The 26,976-nt window shown below is 38.3% G+C and overlaps 1 protein-coding gene across 19 annotated transcripts in view; it reads right to left on the reverse strand.

The window, feature by feature from the left end:
- The window catches only part of PATJ (PATJ crumbs cell polarity complex component), a 424,482-nt gene that overhangs the window by 233,509 nt on the left and 163,997 nt on the right, over positions 1-26,976 (reverse strand). For all 19 annotated transcript variants that reach the window (XR_013401362.1, XR_013401361.1, XR_013401351.1 and 16 more), the window contains 3 exons: positions 21,075-21,185; positions 15,012-15,089; positions 2,864-2,960 (listed from right to left, as the gene is read on the reverse strand). Coding sequence is in view for 16 of the 19 variants with exons in the window: in XM_077954993.1 (XP_077811119.1) it covers positions 2,864-2,960; positions 15,012-15,089; positions 21,075-21,185 (286 nt within the window). In the remaining 3 variants the exon portion in view is untranslated. The remainder of the gene's footprint in view (positions 1-2,863; positions 2,961-15,011; positions 15,090-21,074; positions 21,186-26,976) is intronic.

The raw sequence follows: 26,976 nt of genomic DNA on the forward strand, positions 1-26,976 counted from the left end.
AAAAAAAAAAAAATTAGCCAGGCCTGGTGGCACACACTTGTGGTATCAGCTACTTGGGAAACTGAGGTTTCAGTGAGCCATGATTGTGCCACTGCACTCCAGTCTGGGTGACAGAGCAAGACCCCATCTCGAAAAACCCCCAAAAACCATGTGTATCTCATCCCTGGATCTCTCTAATAAAATCAGCACTTCCCTGTATGCCGACAGCTTACATTGCAGCCATCTGCTGCAGAATCATGGTCCTTGGGAAAGTTACAGAGCCATACTTTCATCACTGTAAAAACAAAGGCTTAGTCTTCGGACAAGAATCTGATAAAACAGCAACCCAAAATACTTTTAGTTTAGAACAGATGAGCAGAGTGTTCATTTAATATGAGTCAAGGAACAAAGAAAAACCCATAGGATCTATTTCAAAAGGAAATACTGGAAGGCCAGAGGCTTCAGGTTCACGTGCATTTCAAATGTGAATTATCTAACAAATACCTCCATACAGTTCAAACTCTTCTGGAGAAGGTTAACATTAAATTTAATAGGGTATAAAATGGGGATGGTACACTGGGAAGGAAAAAATTAGGAAGCAAAATGAATGAAGAGAAAAGTAATATACACAGCCAAAATAGGTCTGCTGGAGAATCTATGAAATGTATAATATTATAGCTCAAGAATGGCTCAATATTAGAAGTCTTTTTCTGCATTTGAAGTAAATTAGTGTCCTTCTTGACCCCACTGCTGCCGTGTATATGTGCCTGTGCAAATGAGCTTGTAACTTTGGGGAGGACACTGCTGAGTCTGCCTATTTTAGGCATAGAAGTGATATTTAAGAGAGAACCCCAAATCACTCTGTACCTATTTTTTTTTTAAGAGACGGGGTTTCATCACGTTGGTCAGGCTAGTCTTGAACTCCTGACCTCACGTAAGCTGTCTGCCTCAGCCTCCCAAAGTGCTGGAATTACAGGCGTGAGCCACTGTGCCCAGCTCTACCTATTTCTGCAATCATAATGAGTTTTAAGTAACAGCAAGTGTCGATCATGTTACAGGTTCTGGAGTAAGAGTACATGGGTTTGAACCCCATTTCTACTATTTGTTAGCTGTCTAACTTTAGACACATTCTTTAATTTCTCTGAGCTTTTATTTGTATAATTAGAACCTCACAAAATTAGTATGTTGACTGAGTTAATAACACACATAAAGGCTTTAAAACAATGACTGGTACATGGTAAACCAGAGCATTTAGTAGGTATCACATTGCCTGTACTAAGCTCTTCAAAAGCTTTTTCTCCTCTAATTGTTGCAACAATACTAGGAGGCAGGTTATAAGATATTCGCTCACCCCCACATAGATAAGCAAGTGTGAACCATGAAGAAGTTAAATAACTTGTCCAAAAACTCACAACTAGCAAGTAATGGAACTAGGATTAGAACATAATCTTAGGTGCACACCTCAACAAATACTGGCCTTCTAGGAAACCAGAATGTATGGAGTAATCAACAACTCAGCTCCATTCTGTGGCAGTTGCCCTGATATCTATATCAGAACAAGGAAATATATTACACATGTGCACATACATATCAACTTTATATACCATGTGTAGCTCTCCAAAAAGAGACTGAGAACTAAAGCCCACAGTACACTTATCACACTTTGTTCCCATGCCTTTGCATTATCCCTTCCAGGGTGGTGGTTCAATCAAGACAAAAGGAGCGATGTGTTACTCATTCCATCGCAGACTCACTTAACACTGTTACTAAAAAGCAGATGGTATTCAAAAACGATTTATTGAATGCATGAAGAAAATGACACTAGAAAGGGCTTTATAAAATTGCAAAGTACAATTCAAGTTTTTATAACATCAACTTAATTATTATAAAGTTACATTTATTTTATATTTTATTTCTATTTATATATTTGTTACTTATTAAGAAAAATATAAATAATTATTATAACCATAATAGGAGCTATATAATACTTATCAAAGACTATGTGGCAGGCTAAAGGCTTTATTGCTTTATTTTAATCCTCATTACAACCCTATGAAGTAGGTATCATTATTGCACCCTTTTTACAGAAGAGGGCATATTTAAGGTCACACTCTAGGAACTGCTAGAGTAAGAATTTTGACTCAATTTTGATATTGAATTCCTTTTCTATATTGTAGAAGGGAAAACATTCTGTTAAGGAAGCATATGTTTCACATACCATAAAATTCACCAATTTACAATGTATAAGTCAGTGATTTTAGTATATTCACAAACTGTGTAACCATCACCACTATCTAATCTTAGAACATTTCATCACCTCCAAAAGAAATTTGGTATACATTAGCAATAGTATACACTATACAGACATAAAAGAAATGCAAATTATTTTAAGTAAAGCCACAGTTACATATATGTATGAATGGATATTTGATTCATCTAATGCAAAAGAAAATCGTGAGATGAATTTTAAAGGACAAAATACAAGTTGGTGGGCCTTCTGTGATTCTGCATTAGCAACATCACTTTGAGTAAGGCAAGTAATCAACAACTGAAATCTACATCCAACCCAGATAATTATGGGTCAACTTCTAATTTCAAAGACTAGGGACATTTTTGTATTCACAACCAAACAATAAGATTAGAAGGAAATATAGGAAAAATAGTGTACAATATAGCTTCCTTCAATATTCCCTTTCTCAGTGTCAAAGGGAAAAGCTGAGGAAATGACGCCACAAAAGCTTCAAAGGTATAGATTTGCTTTTTCAGCATACGTTCATGCACATTTTTGAAGAACTCACAGCCATATATTTGATAATTTACAACAGTCGTTAAAACATAATTTAATAAGTTCTGCATCTACCCTAAATAGTGAAAAGGCACTCACGGTGGGTAAAGGCATCTTCTTCATTTTCATCACTGTCATCAGACCGAGCTTTATAAGGAGGAGGGAGTTTCATCGGCGGTGGGGCAGTTCCTTGCCTCTGAAGATGCAAAATTTGAGAGAAGGGTTAAATGCTGTGTTTGTACAATGCTCTTCTTTCAACGACAAAAAGCATAAAAAGACAGTCTGGAAATATTTAGACCATACCCAACTTCATTCGTATCATGAGGATTGTAAAACAAACACAATGTATTCTTTTATGTTTATGTTATAATATAAAAGTGACTCTGTGATATAAACACACTAATGCAGAAAAATAGGAATTTAAAAGCAAGTTTTTAAGACTGTTAGCTACCTAAAAGAATGCATTCCTTTCTCTAGTGAGAAAATCAGTTATTTGTATTTTATTTACATTGTGGAAGTTTAATTTTGTTATTAACCAGAAAATTCAAGTGAAAGACATTTCTAAAATAAATGTAAAAGTAAAAACTATCCATTGTATTAATTCTACAATGATTTAAACTTTTTCTTCAATTGTAGAAGTTACAGATTTTATTCTTTAAAAGACACGTGACAGACCAAGATTTTCTAACTGAAAATGTATTCATCTATAATTTATAGATGGTCAACACACACTTCAACATTTTCAAAAACAGATATCTTCATGGCGAATAATTATATCTGCATAAATATTCATTCAATTCACATATGAAATGATACAGCACATCAATATTTGGTTCATATACACAATTAAAGTAGAATTAAACTCTAGGATCAAATTACCTTCACAGAATGAAGACATTTTCTTGAACGATGGGAAAAATAAAACATGCCAAACTCAACGGTGAGACTCAAGCTGCTAAAAAGAATAGGAGCCGATATACCCAAGCACTTCACAAAAACCAAAATAACTGGATTATGCTACAGGATTTCAATAAAGTACATTCAATTATGCTTTATATGACAAAACCACTAATGGCAGGATACACTTCAGTAAGTGGCCAATGAGTGGTCCATTACAGAAAGCAGGCATGTAATAAATTCCTCCAAAATAGAAAACACTATTTGAGAGTCATAAAGGAAAGCACACACCCTTATTTACTTAAGATAATGCCGAACCAAAGCAGAAACTATATACACTTGTAGAAAATGCAAAAATCTATAAAATGCAAGAGTGATGACGGAAGATGCCAAATACAAAATGCCTCTTAGGCAAGAGGAGAATCCAGAAATGTGATCACTTTGTCTCTTTGATTGTTTTAAGTTGAAAAAAACTTAAAACTGAGTGAAATGAAGAGTAAAGGCAAATGAACTCTTTTCAGTAAACCTTTTCCTCAGAACCAGGATATTCTATATCAAAGACAATACTCAGAACAAAGACAGCCAGGTTTTAAAAGAATATTCAGATGAATTCTCTTTAATGGAATTTTTTATGTCTAAGGCAAAATTGTACAACTGATTTATTTAATTAGCTTCTACTGATATTCTTGAAAAAGAATACAGAATAAGCATGTCCTGGTCTCCTTATAATCTGAATGTGGATTGCCAGATACTGCACATGAGAGAAGGGTGTGTACAGGGCCAGGCTCTCCCCAGGTGTGGCAAAGGCAGCCGGAGCAAGGGATGTACTACCAGACCAGGTGATTATGACCTTCAGGAGGGTAAAGCACAAAACAGACTCTGTGGTATCCTCAACTCTGAGAACAGTCCTGGGGACACAGTAGGCCTCCCTGAACGATTTGCTGAATGACTAAACAACTGGTTGTCACTCGTGCTGTTTGGGTTCCCTGACGTATTATTAACCTTAGAAAAATGTCAGAGATGCAAATAATTCTTGCTCAATATCATTGCATATTAATTGTGTCTGGTAGAGATGCAAATGATTTTAGTCCTGTAGAAAAGATCACTTCAAAGGTTACAGTTTTATTGCCCTGTAAGACATTAACCAGTTTTTTATCTAAATCGGAATCTTAAGCATTCTTTCTTTTAGCACTCTCTTCAATAGCACTTCACTCTCTTCAATTCTCTCTGCACCAGGCTTACCATCCTATTGGTTCCCTCATTAATGAGTTAAATAAATACCTGGCACCTGCACATTTTGCATAATTTTCAGTCATGTTTTAATTTTTTTCTTAAATTATGCTTTGAATAGTTTTGGAGGTCCCACAGAGATGCTGAAGCAGACTCACCTACCAGAACCAATTAAATTGTGATGCCTCAGAGATGCAATTCATGAGCTGTTTAAGCCCATTTACATGATTTTTTGGCACCCACAGTCAATTCCAAGTGGCAACAGAACTTTGCTTTTTTGAGAGTTTCTCTGATTTTTATTTCCAGTTCTATGATTTTGTTTCCGATATGAGACCAACTTTGGTTCTGATATGTACTTGTAATTCCTCACTGATAGTAGAAATAAATGAAGTTTGGTTTTATGGTCTGACCATTTAGAGTTATTTGTTGGGATGAGAATCTATAATATATTGATTCTATAAAGATCTATTCTCGATTGGTTGAGAGACAACAGAGAATGCATTGTTTAGTCTTTTTGTGTGCCTGTCTGTCTTTTTGTACAAGACCATGTCTTGGGTCCACTGGAAAGAACAGCTCTTTGACAAAAAACCAGTGGGGTTTTGCATTCCTGTGTCTACATTCGACATATGGCTATAGCTGCAGGACAGAAGCTGAACACATTCTGTGTATCTGCACTGGAGAAAGAAAAGTCCTTACCTTTCATTTTGAGTGTGAAATATTTTCCTACCTTCAGAGCATATTAATAAATTAGATGTAAATTTCTCAAAATAAAGAATCTCTTTCTGATTGCTTATAGAAATGAGCATTATTTAAATGTAATAGTCCCAGAGTTTCCAGAAAATAATAGTTGACTAAAATTACATTACTTTAAATGTACAAGGCTTTTAATAATAATTTTAAGAATCTCTTTTTCACAAAAACCACAAACTCAGAATCATTTTTATGTAAGAATCCAAATTCACATAATCAAAGTTCATAACCTCTTGAAGAAAGAAAATATATGAAATAACACTGAAGACAACCTTAGAAAATAGCCAAGAGTTTTTAGGAACTTTCAGTTAATACTAGTATTTCTTTTTTGTTTTGAGACAGAGTCTCACTCTGTCACCCAGGCTAGAGTGCAGTGGTGCCATCTCGGCTCACTCCAACTTCCGTCTCCCAGGTTCAAGCAATTCTCCTGCCTCAGCCTCCCAAGTAGCTGGGATTACAAGCTTGTACCACTACACCTGGCTAATTTTTATATTTCTAGAAGAGATGGGGTTTCACCATGTTGGTCAGGCTGGTCTTGAACTCCTGACAAATGATCTTCCCGCCTTGGCCTCCCAAAGTGCTGGGATTACAGGCGTGAGCCACTGTGCCTGGCCAATACTAGTGTTTCTATGAATCCTGATTGCCTATTCTTTCACTCTACATAATGCAAAACAGATCAAAAAATAGTAAACCGAGGCAAACTAGAATAAAACTAGAGACTTACGCAAGATCTGCTCATTGGTTTTTTGTTTAGTTTTTAGTCACTCTCTGTTTTTAAAGTGAATGATCTCAAACCAAACATAGACCTCGTTAGAAATGAGTTTCAGGTGATTTGTATTGTCAATGATTCTTGAGACCATGTTTTGCTTTTATACTAAGGAGAAAATAAGATACACAAAAAAACTTCTAGTGAGAATAATTTTTAAAGAGAGAGATTAGTCACCTGGCTTCCCAACCTTGAAAAGAGTATGCTCTCAAAGCATGCTGGGCACATTTTTATTTTCATACTAATTACATTCTCTTTATTTCACTCCACGTGGCACCCTGATCTGAATGCCTCTTATGGTGAAGGCGCCTTGTCATTCCAGAATGCAGTAAAATGCTTGGCATCTAAGATGCAATTTCAGAGAAAAGTAATACAGTAAAAAGAGCATTCAGCAACCACTAAAAGACCATCCTGTAATGAAGATGTAGATTCTGATTTGATTTCTCCTGTTGCCACATTAATGCAGTGGCTAGGTGTTTTTCTTTGTGACAAATAACTCAGTTGACTTTTGGTATTACAGGTTCCTACTGGGGTTTTTACTGAATGCAAATACCCTTGCCATGCATTGAAATTCAACTGGTTTAATGGAGCAGTCCAAAGTTGATAAGAATCACACACATACTTTTTTCTTTCCTGGGATCTTATGTGGAATTTTCCTGAACTGATTACATTATCTTGTTCCCAGATGTGGCTGGAGTAGCAACCAGTTCATTCACTTACGTGGTGTTCATTGTCTGTGTCCCCACGGAGTGTTACCTTATATGTTTCCTTTTTGATGTTATATCCCCAGATTGCTGCACAGTAACTGGTTAACTATAGGTAACCAATAAACACTTGATGAATGTTCACATCTTTGCATCAACATATGAACTGACAAAATTCCAGCAATAGGGTAGATTAGGTATTCTGAAGAACCCTTCTTAACCACATAAAAATGACAGATTAAAGTTTAAACAGTGCTTTTGTGACATGTGACTGAAGTCAGAAACAACTATAAATCCCAAATCAGGAGGTCCAGTGGAGCACTGGAAGGTGACACTTGCCTGGAGGGCATCTGCCAACCCTTGGAAACCTAAAGCCAGAGATCTGATTTGATTTTAGGATTCTTTATTCATTCAAGAAATATATATGACGCCAGGCAGTGTTCCGGGCAATAGAGGTAGAGTAATAATCCAACAGATGAGGTCCCTGCCCTCATGGAGCTTAAATTCCAGTCCCTTCCAAATGTCACATTTTGTGGGTTTCCATGTCTTGTCCCCAAATTACTTTAAAGTAGCAGTTACTGGCCAGGCATGGTGGCTCACATCTATAATTCCAGCCCTTTGGGAGGCCAAGGCGGGCAGATCACCTGATGTCAGGACTTCAAGACCAGCCTGGCCAACATGGTGAAACCCCATCTTTACTAAAACAATACAAAAATTAGCCAGGTGTGTGCACCTGTAGTCCCAGCTATTCAGGAGGCTGAGGCAGGAGATTTGCTTGAACCTGGGGGGTGGAGGTTGCAGTGAGCTGAGATTGCACTGCTGCACTCCAACCTGGGTGACAGAGTGAGACTCCATTTTGAAAAAAAATTTAAAAATAAAGTAGCAGTTACTGATTCTATCCTGTTTGCCTTGCCCCACTAGAAACGCAAGCTGCAAGATGGTAGGAATTTTTTTTGTTTGTCTTTAACAGCTTTAATTCAATATATTGAAGTATAATTGACATGTACAAAACTGCACACATTTAAAGGATACAATTTGAATCCATCACCACAATCAAGATAGTCAACATAACCATCATCCCTAAAAATCTGTTCATGTCTTTTCTAAATCCCTCCTTCCCACCTCTTCCCCTGACACCTCATCCCCAAGGAACCACTGATCTGTTTTCTCTCACTACAGATAGTATTGTCTTGACTTTTATATAATCATCCAGTATCTACACATTTTTATCTAATGAGAGATAAGGATTTAATGAGTCCCAAGTGCCCCCTTGAGGCCAAGCAAGGTGGGAAGTTAGACTAAAAATATCACCCTCCCAAATTCCTATCCCTGAAAATAAAGGCTTGTTCCTCTAAAAGATTGACAAAGAATCCCGCAACTAATTACCTGCAATCTGTAGGGAAAAAGAAACACCTCTGCAAGCAATAACCACCATCTTCTGGAATCTTATATATTACCTATGCTTATTAATAGGTGTCCCCCCAAAAAACCCACAACAGCCTGATCATATAACATGTGCTACTGCTAATCTGAATATAATCTTTGTGATTAAAATCTGAACTCAAAGACAGTGGCCAATCAGGTTAAACAGACAATCCTTTAATTTGGTAAACAACCTAATGACACTTTTCCTCATCTTTTGCAAAAACCCTTTCCTTAAATCCTCAAGGAGTCAGTGTCTTGATTGGCCCCCATGTACATATGTGTAATTAAAGTTGTCCCATGGGTTCAATTCAGTTAGGGCTTTTTTCCTAATGGGGTGAAATCTGTAGTAGATAAAGGTTTAAAAAAATAAACAAGCCAAAATATTGATCACAGAAGATTTATTTCCTGGCCTTGGTCTTAGCTTGAGGTGGAAGAGAAAAAGAAAAAGAGGAAAGAGGTGCACCTTAAGAATTCCATACAAGTGGCCAGGTGCGGTGGCTCGTGCCTATAATCCCAGCACTTTGGGAGGCTGAGGTGGGTGGATCACCTGAGGTCAGGAGTTCGAGACCAGCCTGGCCAACATGGTAAAACCCTGTTTCTACTAAAAATACAAAAATTAGCTGGGCATGGTGGTACACGCCTGTAATCCCAGCTACCCAGGAGGCTGATGCAGGAGACTCCCTTGAACTCGGGAGGCGGAGGTTGCAGTGAGCAGAGATCACGCCACTGCACTCCAGCCTGGGTGACAGAGCAAGACTCTGTCTCAAAAAAAAAAAAAAAAAAAAAGAATTCCATACAAGTGTAGATTCACTAAAGTTAAAGACCTGACTTCGTTTTATGTGTGTGGCTTAACAAATTCCAACCCAACATACCAGGCAAATACAAGAAGAAAGTCAACATGGTTTCAGTGATAGTGGGTATCTTAGTCTGTTTTCATGCTGTTAATAAAGACATACCCAAGACTGGGAAGAAAAAGAGGTTTAATGGACTTACATTTCCATGAGGCAGGAGAGATCTCACTATCACGAGAGTAGCACAGGAAAGACCCATCCCCATGATTCAATTATCTCCCACCAAGTCCCTTCCACAACACGTGAGAATTCAAGATGAGATTTGGGTGAGGAGACAGCCAAACCATATCAGTGAGTGAAATAGATGTTTAAGGTATTACTAAACGCTGCCACATATTAATAAAAGGGCCAATTCCCCCAGGATGATATAAAAATTTTAAACTTGGATGCACTTTAATAGCTATCCTTTTTAATCACGAATATAACATTCATAATAACTACGTACTAGGCCATTAAAAACAAGTCTCAACCAACGTCAAAGAATTAATATTACATAAACAACAACCTCTGATTATAGCTAAATTAGAACATAAGAACAAAAAGATATTTAAAAATATTCACGTGGAAACTTCAGAATATATTTCTAAATACATTTTGGGTCAAAGAGAAATCACATTGGAGCTTAAAACAAAAACAAAACAAACAAAAAACCCTTAGTACCAAAAAACAGAAATTCAATTTAAAATCTTAGAATGTAGTAAACAGGAACTTAGCAAAATTTAGGCAAGGGGCAGTGGCTCAAACCTGTAATCCCGGCACTTTGGGACGCTGAGGTAGGCAGATTGCTTTAGCCCAGGAGTTTGAGATCAGCCTGGGCAACATGGCAAAACCTCATCTCTAAAAAAAATACAAAAAATTAGCTGGGCGTGGTGGTGTGTGTCAGTGGTCTCAGCTACCTGGAAGGCTCAGATGGGAGGACTACTGGCAGTGAGGTCGCAGTGAGCCATGATTACCCCACTGCACTCCATCCTGGGAAACAGAGTAAGGCTGTGTCTTCAAAAAAAAAAAAAAAAAGAAAAAGAAAGAAAAAATTTATAACCTTAAACAATTATTTTAGACAAGAAAGAAAGAAAATTAATAATCTCCACATTTAACTAAAGATTATTAAGGAGTGAAAAAGGGGAATGAATCCAAACAAAGAAGCAAGGCAATATAAAGATGAGAACAAAATTAATTAAGCAGAAAAAAGATATAACAGATAAGACGAACACACTTCAAAAGGTAATTCTTCAGAAAAAAAATTAAATGAAAAATTACTTTCAAGATTAATCAAGAAAAAGATATAGCAAATAATTACCAATTTTAATTTTTATAATTTATTTTATTTTTCATTATTGTTTATTTTTTACTTAAAAAAATTTTTTTTGAGACAGGATTTTGCCCTGTCCCCTAGGCTAGAGTGCAATCATGTGACCACAGCTCACTGCGGCCTTCCCTGGCTCAAGCAATCCTCCCACCTCAGCCTCCCAAGTAGCTGGGACTACAGGTGCACACCACCACACCCAGCTAATATTTTATATTTTGTAGAGACAGGGTCTTGCCAGGTTGCCCAGGCTGGTCTTGGAACTTCTGAGCTAAAGCAATCCTCCTACTTAGACCTCCTAAAGTGCTGGAATTACAGGCATGAGCTACCAGGCCTGGCCATAATTCAGAATGAAAAAGAACCACTAAGAATGGAGCAGAGATTATTAAAGTTAAGAGAAATGGTTGAGCGTGGTGGCTCAGGCCTGTAATCCTAGCACTGAGAGGCTGAGGTGTGCAGACTGCCTGAACTCAAGAGTTCAAGACCAGTCTGGGCAACACGGTAAGACCCGTCTCTACTAAAAAAATATATAAAAATTCAGCCAGGCATAGTGGCACATGCCTGTAATTCCAGCTACTTGGGAGGCTGAGGCACAAGAATCACTTGAATCTGGGAGGTGGAAGTTGCAGTGAGCTGAGGTCGCATCACTTCACTCCAGCCTGGGTGACAGAGCGAGACTGTTTCCAAAAAAAAAAAAGAATACACAAACAAGTTTATGCCAACAAATGTAAAAACTTAGGTGATATTAATATTCCTAGAAGAGTCAATGACCAAAAATGACTCTAGAAGAAATAGAAAATCAGAATGATTCAATAACTATTAAAGAACTAAATCAGTATTTTAAATTTTTCCCACATAGAAAACACAGGCCCACAATGGCTTCACAGGGTAGCTTGACTAAAGACTGAAGGAACTGATAATTTCTTTCTTTCTTTTATTTATTTATTTATTTATTTTTTGAGACAGAGTCTCGCTCTGTCGCCCAGGCTGGAGTGCAGTGGCACCATCTTGGCTCACTGCAACCTCCACCTCCCGGGTTCAAGGGATTCTCCTGCCTTGGCCTCTGGAGTAGCTGGGATTACAGGTGCATGCCACCACACCCAGCTAATTTTTGTATGTTTAATAGAGATGGGGTTTCACCATGTTGGTCAGGCTGGTCTTGAACTCCTGACCTTGTGATCTGCCCACCTTGGCTTCCCAAAGTGCTAGGATTACAGGCATGAGCCACCGTGCCCGGCTGATAATTTCTTTTTTTATACAAACTCTCAGAGAACTTAAAAGAATACATGCTCCTACTAATCATTTTAGTAGTTTACCATAACCAAAGCCAGATTGGACAGTATATAAATGAAAATTTCTAGGCAAATCTCACTCATGACCATGGATGGAAAAATCCTAAAAGAAATACCAGCAATGCACCAAAAAAAAAAAAAAAAAAAAAACCAAATAAATTGCATTCCAGTAAGTCAAGATTGGTTCAACATTCTGAAATCTATTAATATAATTTACTACATTAAGGGATTCAAGGAGAAAAAAATTTATACATGCACACACTTCTTTCACTAGAGATTAGTAATACATCTGATTAAATTCAATGCCTATGCCATTCATGGTAAAAATTCTTAGCAAAGCAGGAATGAAAGAGAGTATTTCCTTAACCTGACTGAAGCCACCTTTGTAAAACTTATTAACAGTGAGAAAACTATTGCAGTGAAAGAGATCTGACCTAACCAACTCCATCTTGCCTTTAACCTCCAATACCTTGGCCTTATTCATCCTTGTGCATACGCCAAGCTGACAATAGGAGGAATTTAGTTTATAGTTAAACTTTGGAACAAAGATGGCAATAGCTCTTTTCCAAAACAAACCCCCTACTTGCCTGGGGACCAGACCATCTTTGCAAAACCAACAAATTAGCCACAAGATTAGAAATTACGGTTTAGGAGTCATGCAGTCAGAAGCCACAAGATTCCTAACCTCCTCAGTTGCTTCCATGTATAATGTTACTATTATAAAAACTAGTATTTAAGGTATTTTCCAGACTCTGCGTTCTGATGGATCAGTCAACGTACCCAGACTGGTAAGTTTATCTGGTCTTCTGCCTCGCCTCCCCCAAGGAACTGACTCAGCACAAGAGGACAGTATTGGACTCCCTATGATTTCATCACCAACCAAACTAATCAGCATTCCCTATTCCCTAGCCCCCAAACTATCTTTGAAAGAAGACCCTAGCCTCCAAATTTTCAAGGAGGCTAATTGGAGTAATAATAAAACTCCAATCTCCCATTTAGTCAGCTCTGTATGCATTAGGCTCTTTCTCTACTGCAATTCCCCTGTCTTGATAAATCGACTGTATTTGGGCAGTGGGTAAGATGAACCCATCAGACAGTTACATGACAGATTATCTACAAATACCTACAGTACACATCATATTCAATGGTGAAATATTAAAAGCTTTTCCTTAAATATCAGGAAGAAAAATGACAAGAATGTTAGCTATCATTAGTTCTATTAAACACAGTGCTGGAGGTCTTAGCAGATACAATAAAATGAGAAAAAGAAAGATTGGAAAGGGAAAAAGAAAACTACCTTATTCCAAAGTGTTTATTATTTATTATATGTATAGAAAATCCAAAAATAAAAATCTACATAGAATAAGAATTCAAGATTCATATTCTTATTAAAAATATCATGTATATATATGGAGCATACACACAAAGACACTAAAAGGTTCTATATGAAATAAGATTTATCTTTAGGTTGTAGGTTTATATTTTTATTTTTTTGTTTCACCATTATGGTTTTTCCAGTATTCTCCACTAGATTATTATATGTTTTAAAAGAATAATGTTACAAGATGTCAAATAAATATATAAAAGTCAATTTTGTGTCTACATACTAGAAACAAACAGAAAACACAATTTAAAGAGGTATCATTAAATAGCAAAATAAAATACCTAGGAATAAATCAAGATTTCAATATATTTTTTTAAAAAATTATAGGCTGGGAGCAGTGGCTCACGCCTGTAATTCTAGCACTTTGGGAGGCCAAGGCAGGTGGATCATAAGGTCAAGTGTTCAAGACCATCCTGGACAACATGGTGAAACCTTGTCTCTACTAAAAATACAGAAATTAGCTGGGCATGGTGGCACATGCCTGTAATCCCAGCAACTTGGGAGGCTGAGGCAGGAGAATCCCTTGAACCTAGGAGGTGGAGGTTGCAGTGAGCCAAGATCGTGCCACTGCACTCTGGTCTGGTGACCGAGCGAGACTCTGTCTCACAAAAGAAAAAAAAGAAAAAGAAAAGAAAGAAAATTATAAAAATTAAAAGAAATTAAAAATTTTAATAAATTTAAAAAATCATATTAATGGTTTAAAAGTCTCAACATCCAAAAGATGTAACTTCTTTCTATGTGAATCTATAGATTCAACACAATTCCAACCAAAATCCCAAAAGAAAGTTTTGTGGAATTTAATAATCTGATTCTAAATGGATACAGAAAAGAAAAATGATATAAATCATTAAGACATGTCTAAGAAGAAGAAACATATAAAAGAAAGTGCTCTATCAGGAAACAAGATTGATTACTAGGCTTTAATAATTAAGTCAGTGCAGCATTTGTACTGGGATAGACAAGTTGATCAAATGGAACAAAGAGAAAGCTCAGAAACAGACTCCCCCTTGTAACCTGAGATACAGCAGAGTTGCACTGCAAATCAGTGGGTAAAGGAGATCTATTTTAAAACAGTGGGACAGCAATTCCCCAAGAGAACAATAAGTTCTCTTGATGGGAAAAAATGAAAATTCATCCTTACTGGACACCACATCTTAAAATAATTTTTAGGTCAACAGATTCTACTTCAATAGAGGTGGGCAAACAGGAATGGAGGATTCATTCTGATTGACAGGGAGGATAGTTTTCTCAGGAGAGATGACCTTTGATGTGGTCCTTGAAGAATGAAAAGGATTCTTATGGGAGAGCAATGTGGGAAATGGACTTCCAGGCGAGAGCAGCCAGATCAAAGTCTCAGTGTGAGAGGCACGTTCTGGGAATGGACAAACAACCAGCCTGTCCGAACGGGAAAGAAAGCTATAGACGTTGATGGCTGGCTGGCCGTTTATAGTATTTTTGCATCTATGCTGCACCACGTTTCGGTTCTCCATCCTGGTAAGAACCAGTTATATTCGCAGGAAAAAAATAAATAAATATAGTGCTTCTACAACGCTGACACTCATCAAAAAGCCACTTTTATTAGAGTTCAGATATGGAAAAAATAAAATCAAAAACATTTTTTAAAGCCTTGAGAAGTTCAAGTTACCTTTTCTTTCTTTTCTTGGGTGTCCTGGTTCTGGTTACCGGTGATTTTGTCGGCCTTGTTATGTACATTAGGAATGACCTACGGCGACAAAAAAAAGGGGTGGAGGGAAGAAAATATTTAAATGACATAATCATCACATTTTTTTTTCTCTGACATTCCAGAATGGAGAATTTTTTTTCAATCATTACATTCCTTTTTTTATTTCTTTCTTTTTTTTTTGTCTGAGATGGAGATTCGCTCTTGTCGCCTAGGCTGGAGTACAATGGCACGATCTCTGCTCACTGCAACCTCTGCCTCCTGGGTTCAAGCGCTTCTCCAGCTGACAAGCTGTGATAAGAGGCACCTGCCACCATGCCCAGCTAATTTTTGTATTTTTTGTAGAGACGGAATTTCACCATGTTGGCCAGGCTGCTCTCGAACACCTGACCTCAGATGATCTGCCCGCCTCAGCCTCCCAAAGTGCTGGGATTACAGACGTGAGCCACTGTGCCTGGCCTATCATTACATTCCTAAATGTATTTGTTTAAACAGCTAAAATCTTAACTTTGTAACTTCATCTAAAAGGTAAAAATATGAGAAGTACAATTCAAAGCAAACAATAAAACTTGGAAAATCTGACAAGATACATAACTCTAAAATATTATAAAGTTATATATATGCCATCAGGGCATAAAAATGCAGGTTTCTATATGTAGATCTAGAAGCTGAAGATGAAAGAGACTAAAAACAAGGTCACATACTAACTGTCATCCAAACATCAAATTTTGCAAAATAGAGTTTTAGGGGTGATCTAATTAATTATCCAAGAACATAGGATAACACATTTGTTTGGTAGATTTACCTTATTCATCATTGTACCCCCAGTTCAAGTATGTTATCTCCCACACTGTGTGTGCTCAATAAATATTCCACTATCACTATTAGCATAAGGATGAATTAACAAATCTATTCCCACCACTGAATAAGCTTAATGAGAGCAGAATTCAACGTTATTTTTCACTATTTCTCTAGTGTTCAGAAACGGCCTAATACATAGTTGTACATAATAAATGTTTATAAATAAATGAACCAGTTTAATTTTATAAAAAGAGGCTCCTCAAAGAGCTAGCACAGATAATCTTGGCATAAAATCTGGTGAGAGACATGAAGATTAAAAGAAAAAAATAGACCAAGTACAGTGGCTCATATCTGTAATCCCAGCACTTTGAGAGGCCAAGGCAGCAGGATCGCAGGAGTCCAGGAGTTTGAGACCAGCCTGGGCAACAGAGGGAGATTCCATCTCTACAAAAATTTAAAAATTAGCTGGGTGTGGTGGCATGTGTCTATAATCCCAGCTACTTGTGGGGCTGAGGTCGAGGCTACAGTGAGCCACAATTGCACCACTGAACACCAGCCTGGGTTACAGGGCAAGACAAGACCCTGATTCAAAAAATACATAAATAAATTAAAAAGAAAAAAAAAAACTCCTTGCTCAGAAAACTAAAAGACTGCCTGCCTAGAGATAATTAAAAACAAAAAGCCCATTTTCCCCTAAATGCAATTTAAGATTAAATTTTCATTTTTAATACAGAATGTAAAAAGTTTAGAATAAATGAGAAAGTCTCAGAAGTGTGTCATTTACATAAAAAACAACAGTAATGATACATTAATATATATACAGTGCTATGTGAAGAGGCACTGTGCTAGTACCTAATATTTCTACATCTGTTTAATACATATAACAACCTAAGTCAGATTTCAAAGACTGGTGGGGTTTACAGGCATGTGTTCCTTGTCCTGAAGAATCTTGAACAAAACACTGCCTCCCTGACAAATCAGAAACTACCTGCCCACACTACTACTTTCTCCCATGGAAAAACTAGCTGATGCTAAATAGAAGCTTTGGGATGAGACAGAATGTCAGTTGCCACTATAATGTTTCTCTTTCTTTTCTTTCTTTCTTTCTTTTTTTTTTTTTTGTTGTTGTTGAGACAAAGTCTGGCTGTGTCGCCCAGGCTGGAGTGCAGTGGCGCGATCTCAGCTCACTGCAACCTCCGTCTCCAGGGTTCAAGCAATTCTTGTGCCTCAGCCTCCCAAAAGTAGCTGGGATTACAAGTGTGTACCACCACATCCGGCTACTTTTTCTATTTTTAGTACAGACGGGGTTTCGCCATGTTGACCAGGCTGGTCTCTAACTCCTGACTTCAAGTGATCCTTTCACCTCGGCCTCCCAAAGTGCTGGGATTATAGGCGTGAGGCACCACGCGTGGCCCATTGTTTTTCAAATAGCAGAGAAATGTTCTTCTGAACATATATCTTTAGCAAAATTTAGAAGACAAAATGCTCAATAAGACTCCACCTTTCAGGAAAACAGACGATTGTATTTCTTGTGAAAGTAAAAATATATTTATAGGCGATTAATATGCAAAATGTTCATGTGTCAAAAAAAGTAGGTACCCTTATGGAACAATGGTATTGGTAAGTACAATTGGAATATAGGAAGAAAGAAAGCAACACGTGATGATAAACATAATGAGCTGAAGATATGACCCAATTTCAAAAGGATTTTTTAATATGAAATATATATATATGATATTTCTGTGAAATGCAGTTACGTTATTAAGTGGAAAAAATTACCTTACAGAAAAACGTTGTATAGGCCTTACTCTCAAATAAATATTTGCCAAGTACATCCAAGTAGATACACACATTTTTCCAGAAGGCTGAAAATATGCTTGAGAAAGTCAGGGTGAGAAGATTTAAAAGGTGTATTGGTGGCTGGGCGTGGTGGCTCACGCCGGTAATCCCAGCACTCTGGGAGGCCGAGGCAGGTGGATCATGAGGTCAGGAGTTCGAAACCAGCCTGATCAACATGGTGAAACCCTGTTTCTACTAAAAATACAAAAATCAGCCGGGTATGGTGATGCATGCCTGTAATCCTAGCTATTCAAGAGGCTTAGGCAGAAGAGTCGCTTGAACCCAGGAGGCAGAGGTTGCAATGAGCCGAAATTGTGCCACTGCACTCCAGCCTGGGCAACAGTGAGACTCTGTCTCAGAAAAAAAAAAAAAAGGTGTATTGGTGATGCTCCTAAGGCAGCTGATAATGCACACAGATAAAAACAACCACTCAATTCATAGTGCTGAGGAGAATGTTTATGTGACCAAGGTACTTTTAGACATCAGGCCTTAGATGGACACAACATTAGAAAATGACTTATTTTGGGGGTTTTAAGGAAACTTCAAAATTTAATGTAAACTAGATACAAATGATTAAGCATTGCCTATATTTTCTATTTCTGGATAATCAGTACTACTTGCAATAATAAGTAAACCAAAAATAGCACCATTTTACAAAGACATGAAACTTGATTCTCCTTTCATTTGCCTCACGCAATAATAATCGTTTTGCCCTGGTCAGGTGCAGTGGCTTATGCCTGTAATCCCAACACTTTGGGAGGCTGAGGCAGGAGGATTGCTTGGGCCTGGAGTTCAAGACCTTCCTGAGCAATAAGGGGAGATCCTGTCTCCAGGAAAAAATCAAAAACTAGCTGGGCATGGTGATGTGTGTCTGTGGTCCCAGCCACTCGGGAGGTTGAACTGGGAAGATTGCTTGAGCCAAGGAGTTCGGGGTTTCAGCAAGCCATGATTGTGCCACTGCACTCAGCCTGGGGGACAGAATAAGACCCTGTCTCAAAAAAGAAAAGTCACTTTGCCCTATAAACAAAGTTGAAAATGGAACAAGTCATGGACATAGTAATTAACATCATCAATGGGATATGCTCCCTTGGATAGAATCACAGATAGTTCAATGCCTGATGAACTGAATGTACAATGTGGCACTCTATTATACTACATAGGGAGTAAGTAACTTGAGCATGGTATGGTGCTGAAGAGATTTTCTTTGTTTGAATAATTGAAAGAAATTGCACTGTTTGTGTCATCCAAACAAAACTTTCCACCTCAGCTCACTAGCAAAGGTTGGATTGAAAGCTTAGCCTTTTTGGCAGGGCATTCACAGCTGGCCACGCAAATGTATAATTTGATTGGCTCATTCTCATTCAAAATTATTGATTTGGAAGTATAATTTGGCAAACAACAATCTGGCCAATTTTCCTGTCGAACTAGGTTTCCAAAAATAAAAGCCATGGCCTCAACTACATTCTCAATATTATAAGAATTAAAAACTGGATTCTAAAAATTCTTATTGAATTTCAAATTTTATGAAAACAAGAGAACTTTATTCAGCTCACCTCTCTCAATTAGTCTTGATGGTGTAAACATGGTGCTAAGAATGGAAGGCACCACACTGCAAAATGCAGTGACACAGCAGAGGTGCCAATGCAGGCTGCAGCTCACTATGCATAGGCAGGTTACAAGTATGCAAAATATTCCATCAATGCCCTCACCACTGGGATAGCCAACCATATACCCAGCCAGTTTGCCATATAAGTATTATTTTCTTTTTGCCTTGACATACAACAGATTGGAATGCACTACAAAACTATATTGGAAAGCAAATAAATTTTTAAAATATGCAGTTAGACGTGCATATGTAAGCCTGGGGAACAAAGTGAGACCCTGTCAAAAAACCAAAAAAAAAAATTCACCAGGTGTAGTGGCATGCACCTGTAATCCCAGCTACTTGGGAGGCTAAGATAATAAGATTGCTTGAGCTCAGGAGATAAAGGCTACAGCGAGCTATGATCATGCCACTGCACTCCAGGTTAGGTGACAGAATGAGACTCTGTCCCCAGAAACAAACAAAAAAAGAAGTGTATATGTTTTGAACAGCTGTCTTCCATTATAAAATGAAGAAAAAGAATATTGCTTCCAGTTTTGTTTTTTTTTTTTTTTTTTTTTTTGAGACGGAGTCTTGCTCTGTAGCCCGGGCTGGAGTGCAGTGGCCGGATCTCAGCTCACTGCAAGCTCCGCCTCCCGGGTTTAGGCCATTCTCCTGCCTCAGCCTCCGGAGTAGCTGGGACTACAGGCGCCCGCCACCTCGCCGGGCTAGTTTTTTGTATTTTTAGTAGAGACGGGGTTTCACGGTGTTAGCCAGGATGGTCTCGATCTCCTGACCTCGTGATCCGCCCGTCTCGGCCTCCCAAAGTGCTGGGATTACAGGCTTGAGCCACCGCGCCCGGCCTATTGCTTCCAGTTTTAAGGGTGATGTTTCTGTTGCACATTGTAGTATAAAATCCATATCCTGCCACTGACATTTCATATCACAGTGCCAATTCCATACCACAGGAGTAATTCATTACAGAAGAAAAACTGTAGGTCAGGTGCAATGGCTCACACCTGAAATACCAGCACTTTGGGAGGCCAAGGTGGGCAGATCACTTGAGGCCAGGAGTTTGAGACCAGCCTAGCGAACAAGGTGAAATCTCGTCTCTGCTAAAAACACAAAAATTAGTGGGGCATAGTGGTACATGCTTGCACTCCCAGCTATTTGGGAGGCTAAGGCACAAGAATCACTTGAACCTGGGAGGCAGAGGTTGCAGTGAGCTGAGATCGTGCCACTGCACTCCAGACTGGGCAACAAAGCAAGACTCCATCTCAAAAAAAAGAAAAAGAAGAAAAAGAAAAATTTTATGATTAAATATTGCTATTTTTACATTTGGAATCTCTAACATTAAAACACACAACAGTACAACATGTCAACGTGTTTTTATTTTTACATCTTTTAGTAAATATACACAACATGTGATAGTATCTCTACAATGTTTTGACACGTGACCCTCTGTTCAAAGTATTTCATAAACAAAGTAACTTGCTCAGAAAAGTAACTTGCCTCCAAGTTAGCAAAGCTGGTAAATAAGGAATCAAGAAATTGAAAACAGGTCTGTTTGATTCCAGGAGCAGTAACTTAAACCAATGCACACTGTAATGACTCCAATTTGACCAGAAGATCAAAACTGGAGGGGAAAAAAGGGAACTTAATGACTAAATTTTTATGAAGCTCATACTTTAACTATAGTTTGGGAACTACAATGAAAATATGTGGAAAATATTTAGAGGGCACAGCTTGGTCTGCAGGTATCCAGAGTATTGTTAAACTTTTTGAAAATATGAACTAAAACTTACTCGTGGAGTGGATGACAAGCTCTGAACAACGAACACCACAGGGTTTCCTGCATTCTTAATAGCCTCAACTGCTTCGCTGTGTGAGGCATTCTGCAAATCTACTCCAGACACCTGAAACACAGGAGCAACTTATTTCAATTAGACCAGCATTAGATATTGCAGATAGGTTAATTCAAAGTTCATGTGTATTACCTAGTTATGAGAACAACCAGAGTCTAAGGAGTTAGACCACAGTCAGAAAAAAAATAAGATTGGCCCATAAAAGGCTTGGCTATTTTAGGACAACATGTTTAAGGAAAGTAACATTTCACCTTTAGAAAAGTAGATAAGTCAAATATATTAATAAAAACAGCCCTGGTTAAATATAATTATCCAAAACAGGTAGTTCGGACAGTAACAGAACCTTAAGATGTCTGTCACCTCTGCCAGGAGCACAGTACATAATTCCGAGTGGGATAAAGGAGGCTGGGAATATCTATGGACTTTTATCATCTCTCCATTAAGCTGAGAGGCATAATATTTTAAGCAAATCGCCTGTTACCACAATCGAGTAGTTGAACATTTCTCAAATTATGTTTAAAAAGAAGTAACAAAAAACATCCACAAGTTCTTTTACTAAAATTATTTATGTGTTCAATAAATTTGAGTAAGTGTAAACAGTTCCTTATAGAAATTTCAGAGAATGTAACTTGCTAACATGCCCATAAATGTCCAAGAGCACTCCACATTTCCAAAACATGTTTAACAGAACTAAGTTTTCAAATGTATAATGTAACAAAGCCTTGGTAAATGCTGGGATGGTCTATGGTCTCAATGGATACTAACAATTTGTGAAGACTGCTTTGCTATTAGACTACCGAGGAAACAGGAATGTGGGTGGAGAGGGATGTGGGATGTTTTTAAGACAGGAGGAAATATTACAGCAATAATGATACAGTGTAGAGAAAAAAATGGATGATAAAGGAGAGACATGACAACTGTAAGGACAATATCCTTGGATAGTCAAGAGGAAATGATTCCTACCGTACAAGTTAGAGAGATTGGCTTTGGATAGAAGCACAAATGTAATTCCTTTGCTGTTACAGAGGCAGTTAGAAAAAAGATTTGGTGAGCACTGGAAGCAGGGGAAGTTCCCTTTAACTGCCTCTATTTTCTCAATGAAACCTGAAACCAGGACCTTAAACTGAGAGCAAGACTAAGTTAAGAGGCATAAGGAGTTTGGCACAGTTACCTGTCATATTAGTTTGTTCTCACATTGCTATAAAGAACTGCGTAACACTAGGTAATTTATAAAGGAAAGAGGTTTAATTATCTCATGGTTCTGTATGGCTGGGGAGGCTTCAGGAAACTTACAATCATAGTGGAAGGGGAAGCAAACACATGGCAGGAAGGGGAAGTGCCAAGAAAAGGGGGAAAAGTTTCTTGTAAAATCATCAGATCTTGTAAGAACTCACTCACCATCACAAGAACAGCAGAGCAGGGGTAACCACCCCCATGATTCAATTACCTCCCACTGGGTCCCTCCCATGACATGTGGGGATTTTGGTAACTACAATTCAAGATGAGATTTGGGTGAGGACACAGTCAAATCATATCACTTATAAAAACTGGAGACTGAACCAGCTAGGAGAAAATTACAGGACAGCAGGGCAAAACTAAAGACCCGCTTAAGGGGGTGCTCATGAGCTTCTAATGAGACCAGATACCATGGCTGGTTGTTTTTCCAGCCATGCTAGAGACCTGGAATAAGCAGAGCTGCACTTAACTAGGGGATTCTCCCAGACAAGTTCAGTGAAAGGAAAGAGGATCAAGAGTAGGAAGCACATGCAAGGGAGGGGTTGGAGCGGCCAACCACTGACCTTGAGTAGGCTGAGGAGGAAGTGAGCACATGAGAAGCTGAGGACACAGATGTGTGTGCCTGTGGTATAATATGAAATGTCCTTGTTCTTGTCACAGAGTACCCTTGGAGTTTCCTGAGTGGTAGGAGTGTCTTTTGTTATGCATTAACAGCCCTTTTCACATGTGAGTCCATGCTACTGAGGTGGCTTAGGGTAGATCCCCCGGATAGCCTCAGGATGGGGCAAGTCACAGAAAGACCAAAGGATTAGAGAATCCCTGCACTTCCCCCACGATCTCCAAGAAGTGAGGGTGGGGGCTAGAGATGAAGCTCTGTAAAAACCCTTGAACAACAAGATTTGATGAGCTTCTGGGTTGTTGAACATGTTGACATGCTGGAAGGGTGGCAGGTAGTACACCCAGAGTGTGGATGCTCTGTGCCCTCCTCCTCACGCTTTGCCCTATGCATCTCTTCATCTGGCTGTCCATCTGTAACCTTTGTATAACCAGTAAATGTAAGTAAGTGTTTCTCTGAGCTGCCCTAGTAAATTAACAAAATTCAGGGGGAGGGAAGTGGGAATTCTGGTTTGTAGCCAGCTGGTCAGAAGTATAGGTGACAACCTACTAAGATTGGCGTCTGACATGGGGGCAATCTTGTGGGACCAAGCCCTCAACTGTATGATCTGATGCTATATCCAAGTACATAGTATCGGAATTGAATTAAATTATAAGACAGTTGGTGTCCGCTGGGGATCTGACACTATCTCCAGATACATAGTATCGGAATTGAACAGAATGGTAAGATATCCAGTTGGTGTCCACTGGAGAACTGCTTAGTGTATGGGGGAAACTCCTACACATCTGGTGACATCTAGTGTTCTGAGTGTGAGAGTAAAGGGAAAAGGTTGGTAAGAATATGGAGAAACTTAAACACTGCTGGTGTGAATGTAAAACGGTATAGCCAGTCACTCTGGAAAAGAGTTTGACAATTCTTTTCAAAACCAAAAGTAAAATTACCATAAAACTCAGTAATTGCACCCTTGGGTATTTATCCTAGAGAAATGTAGACTTACTTTCACTCAGGAATTTGTACACAAATATTTAGAGCAGATTTATTTGTAATAGTCAATAATTAAAAACTACCCAAGTGTCTTTCAGTGGGTGAATGATTAAACAAATTGGTACATCCATATTATGAAATGCCACTGCTATGGTTGGAATTAATGTGTCCTTCACAATTCATATCTTGAAATCCTAACCTCTAAGGTGAAGGTATTAGGAGGTAGCTAGGGCCTTTACAAAGGGATTAGGTCATGACGGCTCTGCCTTCAAGAATGGGATTAGTGGCCTCATAAAAGAGACGCAAGATAGCTAGCTCATCCCTTCTACTATGTGAGGACACAGTGAGAAGGGCATCTCTGGCCCCACAGAAAACAGGTCCTCACCAGACACTGAATCTGCCAATGCCTTGATCTTGGAGTTCCCAGCCTTCAAAACTATAATGGAATTTCTATGTTTATGGTATTTTGTTTTGGCAGCCTGAATTTCCAAAGACAACTACTCAACAAAAAGGAAGAAAGTGGTAGTTTATTTGTAGAGAGAGGGTCTTATTACGTTGCCCAAGCAAATCTTGAACTCTTGGACTCAATCCATTCTCTTGCCTCCACCTCCCGAAGTGCTGGGATTACAGGTGTGAGCCACCTCACCCAGCCATAGGAATGAACTATTAATGTGTACAACAAATTGAAAGAACCTCAAGGAGATTATGCTAAGTAAAAAAAGGCAATCTCAAAAAAAACACATAATGCATAATTGCATTTATGAGATAATAGTGAAATAACATATTTATAGACATCAACAAACAGAAAACTGGTTGACAGAAGTTAGGGATGAGAGAGAAAGGGAAGAGGCAATCGAAAGTGAAGAAGGTGCCTGCTTCTCTTTCCACCATGATTATAAGTTTCCTGAGGCCTCCCCAGCAATGCGGAACTGTCAGTCAATTTAACCTCTTTCTTTCATAAATTATCCACTCTCAGGTATTTCTTCATAGCAGTTGAGAACGGACTAATACAGAAGGGTAATGCAAGGGAGTTCTGTGGTGATGACACAGTTGAGTTTCTCAATCGTGGTGGTGCATATGCAAGGTTTTACATGTGATAAAACTGTATAGAGCTACAAACACACACACAAATCAATGCATGCATAACTGGTGAAATCTGAATAAACTACGGATTGAGTCAATGTCATTTTCTTGGTGTTGCTATTATAATATAGTTGTATAAGATATTAAAATTGGAGGTGACTGAGTGAAGGTTACATGGGACTTCCGCATATACTTCTTTGTAATTTCCTATGAATTTATGATGATTTCAAAATACATTAAGAAAACTATAATACAAAAATAAATATTAAAAAATTAAATTATAATAGATCAGTAATCAAAGTAAAAGTGAATTCACCTCACTTATTTTCTAGATGATTGAATTTAAAAAACAAAATTTAGCTATATGTTGCTCATGCCTGTAATCCCAGCACTTTGGGAGGCTGAGGTGGGCAGATCACCTGAGGTCAGGAGTTCGAGATCAGCCTGAACAACATGGCAAAACCCCATCTCTACCAATACATACAAAAATTAGCCAGGCAAGGTAGTGGGCACCTGTAATCCCAGCTACTCAGGAGGCTGAGGCAGGAGAATTGCTTGAACCTGGGAGATGGAGGCTGCAGTGAGCCGAGATAGTGCCACTGCACTCTAGCCTGGGTGACACAGAGAGATTCCATTTCAAAAAAAAAGCAAAGTACCATGTAAATTAATAACTAAAATAAAACAGGGTTACCAATATTAATAAAATAGAATTTAAGGTAAAAAGTAACTAATAGGAATAAAGAGGAAAACTACATAATGTCAAAAGCAAATCACCAACAAATCCACTAAATACAGCAAAACCAACAGAATTACAAAGAATAGCAAACAAATCCATAATCACAGTGGGAGACAAACTTTAACTGAAACTGAGGAAAAAGACCAAAAAAATTAGTAAGAATACGGGACTCCTTATTTGTTTATCTAAATGACTATCACTATATGGATGTCAAATAGGCATCTTAGCCTAACATGTCTAAAACGTATCTCCCCAAATCTGTTCCTCCCACAGTATTCTCCATCTCAGCAAATGGAAATTCCATCTTCAATTTCTCAAGCTGAAAAGCTTTTCAATTATCTTTGTCACTTTATTCGCATCCATTCCGTTAGTAAGTCCTATTATTCACCTGCAAAATATGCTACAACCTGACTGCCCTCCTTCTGGTCCAGGCCGCCATTCTTTCTCTCCTAAGTTACTGCAACAGCCTTCTGGCTGAGGCCCCTCCTTCCATCCCCGCCCCCGAAGCCAGAATACTCCCTTGAAACAATACTTACCTGCTCATAATTCTCCAGTGACTCTCCACTGCATTCAGAGCAGAAGACCTTCCAGAGCTTTCAGGCTCTACATGATGTGGCTTCCCACCACTCCTCAGCCCTTTTCTCTTACCCCTTCTGGCTTGTTCACGCTATGCTATCATTGCTGGACTTCCTGCTACTCCTTGAACACATCTAGGCAAGCTCCTACCTCGGAGCTTTTGCATGTTTTTCTTCCTCCACATATCCATATGGCTGACTCTCTCATTTCCTCTATTTGTCCCAATATCATCTTCCATAACAAAGCTATTAAAAGTGCGACTATTGCTTTCACCATCCCCCTGAACCCGACGCTCCTTATCCTCCTCCCCTGCTTTATTTTGTTTCCTAGCTACTTATTACAATCTGATGTTCTACATATACTTATTTATTTTATTGTCTATTCCCCCATTCCCACTATCATGTAAACACCATAAGGGAAGGGACTTTTGGTCATTTTCTTCATTGCCATATTAGTAGTATATTTGAAAATTGTTTTAAACATTGCACAGCACAAATATAACTCAACATTTGTATATACAGAGCAGCTTTTATGTAGTTCTTTAATTTAATCCTCACAATAATGCTATCAATTTTGAATTCTCATTTCCATTTTATCTGAAAACAAAATAA

The sequence above is a fragment of the Macaca mulatta genome, chromosome 1 (assembly GCF_049350105.2).
Source record: "Macaca mulatta isolate MMU2019108-1 chromosome 1, T2T-MMU8v2.0, whole genome shotgun sequence".
Lineage (NCBI taxonomy): Eukaryota > Metazoa > Chordata > Mammalia > Primates > Cercopithecidae > Macaca > Macaca mulatta.